General features: G+C 36.4%; 1 protein-coding gene across 1 annotated transcript in view; it reads right to left on the reverse strand.

Annotated features, from left to right (window-relative positions):
• The window catches only part of CNGB3 (cyclic nucleotide gated channel subunit beta 3), a 164989-nt gene extending 157250 nt beyond the window's left edge, over positions 1 to 7739 (reverse strand). Inside the window, exons 1-2 of the mRNA XM_002819245.5 lie at positions 7604 to 7739; positions 3766 to 3847 (exon numbers count right to left, since the gene is read on the reverse strand). Of these exons, the coding sequence (XP_002819291.3) occupies positions 3766 to 3847; positions 7604 to 7732 (211 nt within the window). The 5' untranslated portion in view covers positions 7733 to 7739. The remainder of the gene's footprint in view (positions 1 to 3765; positions 3848 to 7603) is intronic.
• Between the last annotated feature and the right edge of the window lie 555 nt (positions 7740 to 8294).

Raw genomic sequence — 8294 nt, forward strand, 5'->3', positions numbered from 1 at the left:
TGACCCATTTCTACACAAATAAGGTCACTTAAAAGTACCGTAAACCACTAGGTAAATTACTTACATATCCTCTGCTGGTACCAAGACATTTATTTAAAGAAACATTTAATGTAATATAAATGAAATAAATGCCTAAGGAAGATGATTAGAATCAAAAGAGGACCTTAGCAAGTTATCTTTATTTGAATCCAAAATATGTTGCATTCTTCATTTCCATGGCAGATATAAATTAAACCATGTTCTGCAGAAGATAAGAGTTCTATAATCAGAAATCAACATCTGCAGATTTTATGACATTGCACCTGCATGTTTTGAAGTGAACGCAAAAATACCAAGCACATATCAAAGGCTATCTTTAAACACTAATAATTTTGCTTTTTCAAGACAAAATATCTTAAATATAACTGTTATTCCTATTAAAGTCTTTGGAGACATGCTAAGTCTGCAGATTTAAATGAAACTACTTTTTCCTTCTACTCAAATAGCTCCTCTGTTAAATGAAACTTCCACAAAAGAGTTTTTATTACCAGCTATGAAAAATTTAAGCTTACAAATACACTTTGAAAAAAGTATGACAAAGATAAGAATAAACTTGTCTTTTCAAAGGTGTAATCTTTGGTTTTATGCCAATTAAGGTTGTATTTTTCTGTGCAAAGAACTGTAGATTTAAACCATTACTATTATGAAGTAACTCAGAAAAAAATAATTGTAGTTTGAATTATCAGAATGTTTCTCTCTTCCTTGGTAGTTCATTTGTTAATCACATTTTAGTGTATGCATTCAAGATTGTTGTATAGTCTACAAAAGGGTCTTCTCCTTTTAAACAAATTTGAAGATTGAATAATGGTCATCAGTTACTGATAAAAAAAGGAAAGACTACATTTTTTACAATGTCCTCTTGGCTTATGATTCTCATTATTTATGGAAGTTTTATATATGTGAGTTTGGATCAGATAGAGTTTTAGGATTATTAAGTGTTTTCCTCTTTCAGTGACACATTATCCTAAATATTTAAAATCAGATAATCTAGCGGTTGAACAGTCTAGCTTTAGTCATCAGTTAGGAAGTATTATATTGCATTCACGTTGAAAAATGTATTGTAGAACACTTATTTTTTTTCCCCCTTTCTCCTCAGATAAGTCAATGCTGATTTTCTATTTGGAAGATACTGTTTTCCTATGTTTGTGGCAGAGATAAAAGTACAGAAGAAAGATAGTGGCAAAAACACCTGGTGTGTGTAAGAACAAGTATCCTCTACATTCTAATCTGCATAGTGAAAAAACAGAGGTGTTTTTCAAAATAAGTAAATAAAGTCAAGAAAACTAAAGTGACTTTTCTTCCCCTTTTTAAACAAATTTTATTCTTGTAAGTAGGTAGAGAGTAGATTGTAAAAAGTATAAATATAAATTAATTTAGGAAAAAAATCAACGTCTTTTTAATATTATCCTCCCAAGTGGACACATATTTCCCTCCAGTTATTTAAGTTTATTCTACATATGTCTGTAAAATTCAGTTATTTTCTTCATACGGGTTCTTTCCTTTTCTCCTAAATAGAAACAAGCAAGTATGAGAGTGGAGCCATTTGTTCAGAGCGGTCCTTTTTTTAAATTTTTCTTTATTACACAACAGGTTTAATGTAGCATTTCTAAATTAAAGTAAGATGGTACTGGAATTTGGAATTATTTAAAAATTAAAAATGTAAAAAATCTTTTAGGTTCAGGCGTACACGTGCAGGTTTATTATATGGGTAAATTTTGTGTCACGGCGGTTTGGTATACAGATTATTTCATCATCAAGGGAATAAGCATGATAACCTATAGGTAGTTTTTCTATCCTCACCCTCCTCCCATCCTCCACCCTCAAGTAGATCCTGGTGTCTTTTGTTCCCATCTTTATATGTGTACTCAATGTTTAGCTCCCACAAGTGAGAACATGCGGTATTTGGTTTTCTGTTCCTGTGTTAGTTTGCTTGGGATAATGGCCTCAGTACTTTGATTGTGGGGATATTCCTTGACAGCAATTTGTGTATTTGAAACATTTCTTGTGATTTGTTTTTAAATTTATAATCTTCTTGTAATTTTTGTGCATTTCTTATTTTTGTTCCTTAAAGATGAGACATTTGGGCTAGTAAAAGCTCAATTGTGCCTCAGTTCAAATATTTGTTTTAGCGCAAATAGGAAGTCATTAACAATCATCATACACAGACTTTGTCTAACAGATGAAAAGCAAAACATTTGTGCTAGTTTTATGGCAATAATTTTATTTTTATTATTTAACAAAACACATTCTGTTCTAGTGATTTCCCTTTCATTTTTGTATTTTTTTGGTTAGGGGGTAGTGTTCCTACTGGGGAGAAGTAGGAGAGAAGGTCTAGAAAGGGGGTCTGGGAATAGATCACATTAAGTTCTACAAAGTTAGGTGGAGGAATTTAGATTTTGTCCTGCAGGCAATATGCAAGCACTTAAGCTTCTTGAGCAAAGGTTGAGATCAAAGTGGTGGTTAATGGAAAATAATCTGCTAACAGTGTTTGGGCTGAGTAACAAGGGGAGAGATGGGTGAAATAGAGTTCTAAACAAAAGCAATCACTTAGCCTGGGGGTAGTGCAGACATGAGCTACTAATAAGGGCCCCGAGCCAGGATGGTATTGCTGAGATTGGAAAGAAAGGAAGTGGGCCTGGCGGCGCGGTGGCTCACGCCTGTAATCCCAGCACTTTGGGAGGCCAAGGCGGGAGGATCATGAGGTCAGGAGATCAAGACCATCCTGGCTAACACAGTGAAACCCCGTCTCTACTAAAAATACAAAAAATTAGCCAGGCGTGGTGGCGTGCACCTGTAGTCCCAGCTACCCGGGAGCCTGAGGCAGGAGAATGGCGTGAACCCGGGAGGCGGAGCTTGCAGTGAGCCGAGATTGCGTCACTGCACTCCAGCTTGGGCGACAGAGCGAGACTCCGTCTCAAAAAAAAAAAAAGGAAGAGGGTTTCAGGGTCCTTATGAATGGAGATTTGGTGACTAATTTACTTTACAGGACATCCTAGTTAAAGGAATAAAACCTGAGTAAGCTTTTGAGCTTGGGAGGTTGAAAGAATGATAGTACCAGGGGTAGAAGTAAATCAGGAGAGGGAGCATATTTGTAGGAGAGGATAAGGAATTTAGTTTTAGACATGCTTTCTTTGTGATGCAGTAGAATATACCGTCGTGTACATCTAGTGGTGAGTTGAAAAATATTGACAGTCTTGAAAAAGAAATTGACCTGATACGGATTTAGAATCATCCCTGTAGAATCGAGTGTGGTAGCCTTAGGAGTAAATGAGCCTTATAATGGAGAAAGTTTAGCAGGAGGGAGCAGAGGTGTGAGTGCTAAACCTTTAAATGTGTTCAATCCACATTCATGTTAATGTCTTTATATTGCTTATCAGTGTCTGAAATTGCATCGTTCACAATGTGCTTACTTATCTATGATGTGTTTTTTTAGACTACAAGCTGTGTGTAACCTCAGACTGCCCATGTTGCTCATTACTGCACCTCCAGCCCATGGAACAGTGCCTGGCACATGTCAGGTGATGAAAATGCATCTATTGCATGGACAAATGAGTTACTGAATGAGTATATAAAGTTTTTGAAATATTCAGATCTTCAAATAACCTCAGTGTGACCCTAGATAATTCACCTAGTCAAGGACAAATATTTTGTCAGACAGCACATTTCAGATCAATACATATTTCATTTTTTAGTTGTTGTTTTTTTTTTTTCAGACTGCATTCTGACCTTGTATGTTGGTGTGTGGCTCTTCAGATGTGACTGGAGTTGACTTGGTTTTGAGAGATTTCTCTTCACCTTTGTTTTCTTCCTTTGAGAAAAAACATAGAGATTGTATGTGATGAATTTATATAAAAATGAAGTTGAATGTAAAATGTAACACCATTTTCCACTTAATTGTCAATCGGATCATTGAAATTGACTGTTTATGATGTACTAAAAATGATTCTTGCATTTAAAATGGGCATTCTTGGCCTACTATTGAATAATCAACCTCAGCCTCCACAGCTTGTTAGTCATAGGAGCCCTCTGGTTTTTTCAGTGTGGATTCTGTGTTTCTCTTGTTCACATTCCTTCAATTCGGGTCTTTACTTGCCATAGGCCTAGCATTGGTCTAGGTCTTTAGTGGTAGAACTTAAAATAGTGGAGAGAAGGCAGTTTGGTCCCATTCACACAAAGCTCCCTTTCTTCTCTCCATGATTTCATGTGCTTCTACCTCATCATTTGTCTGATCATCTAAGCTTTCCTTTGAAATGCTGTTATGTCCCACTATACATGGCCAGTGTGTGCATCAGGATGTTCCTACAGGGGCAGAGTGAAACAAGATATGAGGTTAGAACATAAAGATTGACTCCCAAGCTATGCACAGTCTAGAAGGGGAAACAAACACACAAAAATGTTAAGTGCAAGAAAATGTAGGTAACGAATCAATGTCTGTAGAGGATTAGGATGGGGCATAAACAGGAAGTGGTCAATTCTACTGGAGTAGAAGGGAAAGAAAGGAAACTATTCCAAAGAAAGTGACTCTTGACTTTGTAAAGATAAGATTTTTGTTTTCCACATGGAGAGGACTTAGAAAACATTCCAGGCAGATGATGCAGGTTTAGCAAAAGCCAAAGGTGTGACTGTACATAGATGGGGAGAGACTACAATAGGAGTGGTTGGATGGGACAAAGGGTGAGTAGATGAGGCTTGAGAGTAGGCAGGGACCAGAAGGACACTGAGAGTCTTGTGTGCCTGCTATGGAGTTTTGACATCATTTTTAAGCCTTGTGTTGTCATAGAAGCATTTTAAACTAAAAAATAAATTAATTGGCTGATTTCCACTTAAGCCTCACAATAACTGTATACATTAGGCAAGGCAGTTATTATTATTAATACTATTATATTATTGAATATGAAATTGATTGAGTGGCTAGTTTATATGAACATAGCTAGAAAGGTATAAGTCCAGGACTATTTATAAACAGTGAAAAAGCCTTCTGACTTCAATCAAGTCGTTTTGCATCATTATGATGTTATTCATAAACATTTCTATCATAGTCTTTATGTGTATACAAATGTAGATTTATGTGAACAGTGTCTTCTTCTGGGGTAAGAGAGAGTTTGGATTAGACTGATTTGCAGTTCTTAAATTGTTGTTTATTGATAGGTGAGAATTACCCGTGACATTTTGGTGTGTAAATGCGCTCTTTAAATGACTCTTTAAAAAACACAACATACATTGATATATTTATTCCTAGATATTTGCTTATAAGACTCTAATCATTTATTCATAGTTCAGAGGCTTATTGTTTAAATGCCATTTTGAAAGGTCAAATTCTGTGAAAGAAAACAAGGATTTTAACTTTCTGTCATTTTTAACATTTAGCATATTTGAAATTGGAGATAAACTATTTTTCCCATACTCACATGTTCTTGGAAAGAACAGATGCAAATAATTGCCCAAATATGACTTTTAAGATATAATGTGGCTGAGCGCAGTGGCTCACGCGTGTAATCCCAACACTTTGCGAGGCCAAGGTGGGCGGAACACCTGAGGCCGAGAGTTTGAGACCAGCCTGGCCAACATGGTAAAACCCCGTCTCTACTAAAAATACAAAAAAATGAGCTGAGTATGGTGGCATGTGCCTGTAATCCCAGCTACTCGGGAGGCTGAGGCAGGAGAATCATTTGAACCCAGGACACAGAGGTTGCAGTGAGTCAAGATTGCACCACTGCACTCCAGCCTGGTCAACAGAATGAGACTCTGTCTAAAAAAAAAAAAAAAAAAAATCTAATGTGATGCCAGTAGACTTCATGATTAATATCCACAAATTGTGGCTGTTGGAATGGCATGTGATACACCTAAGGGGTGCTCTACCTGTGCCTAATCTAAGTACTTCTCCAATATTCCTGTTTTGAAAGGAAAGACAACTCTTTAAGAAGTTTCTCTTCTTTTTTCGCCTTCTCTCTAATTTCCCATTATCCTGCCGACAAAGTATCTTGAAGGGTTGACTCAACTAATATCCCTCCTGTTTTGAGCAGTATAGCCTAGTGATTTAGCTCTCAGGTGCTGAATTCGGATAGGATTTGGTTCCAATCCAGGCTCTGCCATTTGCTAGCTATGTGTAAGGAGCAAATTGTAATAGGACCTGTGACTCTTGTGAGGATTAAATACAGTAGCCCTAGAAAAGGGCTTAGCACCTTGCTTGGTACATAGTAATTGCTGTTAGCTACAATGTTCTCCAAGAGAATAATATATTAGCTATTAGCTGTTTTTATGTGCTCCCTTGGAAAATAATCACAGTAGGCAAGGGTTAAAGATGAATGTAATGACTTTCCCAGAGCAAAACACAGCAAGACTAGCTGAAGGGAAGTACCAGCTCAAAATCTGTGACATTGTACAAGTTCTTAAACATATAAATAACTTTTAGTGTGGGATTATTTATTTTGACATAAGAATTAGAAAGAAGTCAAGGGCACTCTCACGAAGCAATACTAACACAATCCTCCTCATCTCCTCTCTACTGCAAAGCAGTCAAGATTAATCAGAAAAGGAAGGCAAGTTTTCCACGGCCAATGTTAAATAATCTCAATGTTGTCTATCCTCTAGGCTCATTTAAACCCGAACCATTGGACCATGCTCCCCTAGTCTCTGAGGAGCACTCCTGCTTGTACTTGTCATCTCTCATCCAGCTGTTTCAGACGGGAAAATAACTGCTGCTCTAAAAATCTTCTGTAGCTCTTTTAGATAATTCTAGTGAGTAATTCATGAAAAGTATTCTCTAGATAGTTCTAAGTAAATATTGCTCTTGTAATGATCACTTTGGACTTAAACCTGTCACAGAAACACAAATTCTTATTAATAATAATAATGGCCACTTGTAAAATACCTACCATGTGCTTTATATATTACTGTCTCTAGTTCTCATAACAAAGCAGAAATTATCATATACATTTTGCAGATAAATATATTTAGAACTTGTGAAAAGACTTGTTTAAAGTTCCTCCACCTTGGCAGTATTAAAATTTTGTAGTGTATAATTCCAAGTTGTGGAGGGCTGTCCTGTACATGATAGGATGTTGAGCAGCATCTGCAGACTTTACCCACCAGATGCCAGTAACATCCCCACCCCAGAGCTATGACAACTGAAAATGTCCCTTGAGTGATAAAATTGCTCTCAATTGAGAACCAATAGGTTTCCTATTGCTCTAGAGATTTTGTTAACATGTGGTTTATGAAGACCAGGATACTTGATGTTCTTTGTTGAAACTCAATCAAGTGACCAATTTAATATTTGAGAAATGATTTCATTTTGGATGATGGTAGAAGCGAAAATCAGCAATGAGATGTCTTACTTGGCTTTTCCAAATCCTAGTATAGTCTCCTAAACATTTATTATTCTTTTTATGAACAAATATATACAGAATATATGAATTAATGAAGATAAGCCCGACACAGTACATGTACCAGATGGTGCCAGGTAAAACTACTAAACAATCATATATCGTAGCAGTGATTAAATGCTATTACCAGATAAGAAATGATGAAAATCAAGGCTTGCATAGGAATGTAGAGGACATACCTGTGCTGTGGTTTGCTGAGACTGATTACTTGGATGACAGCCTTCTTCATTCCGATGAGAACTTTGTTCATTCTCATTGCTCTCTCCTATAGGCTTCACCTTGTTGACTTTTGTCAGCGACTTAAACATCTTCTCTGAGGTGGTTCTGAAAACCCTCTGTATTTATGACTGTGCCTTAAGGTAGAGAAATGTACTTTGTTTTCCTCTTCTTTAGTAGACAAGCCAATTAGTTGTTTAATCAGGATTTTGTTCTGGTTAATTCCTACAGGCAACTCCTTAGCTAGTCAGGGCTTTGGCTTAAAAGCAGCAAAATACTTCTGCTTGGGTGATTTGCACTCTGTTTATGAACTTTAGGGAGTCAAAATGATCTTGTGAATAATTTAGAAGTAGAGGATTAAACACAGCTTCATAGTTGATTTGAATGGTTTAAATGTGATCGCACAACACATTGGTTTCTTTCTTTTTTTTTTTCCTTCTAATTACCCATCTACTTATCTTTATCTATCTAACTTTATGCAAAGTAATATGGAAATAATTTTAAAAAAATCCATGAGGGCTTATGATATGAAGCAACTCATTCATTCCTCAAAATCCCCTTCTCTGGTCCTGCAATGTTAGGCCACTATTTTTAAGCTTTCTTTTTCTGTTCTGGTGGTTGATTTCCACATGGCTAAACAAAAAAAAATCTGCT

This window comes from Pongo abelii, chromosome 7 (genome assembly GCF_028885655.2).
Source record: "Pongo abelii isolate AG06213 chromosome 7, NHGRI_mPonAbe1-v2.0_pri, whole genome shotgun sequence".
In the NCBI taxonomy this organism is placed as follows: domain Eukaryota; kingdom Metazoa; phylum Chordata; class Mammalia; order Primates; family Hominidae; genus Pongo; species Pongo abelii.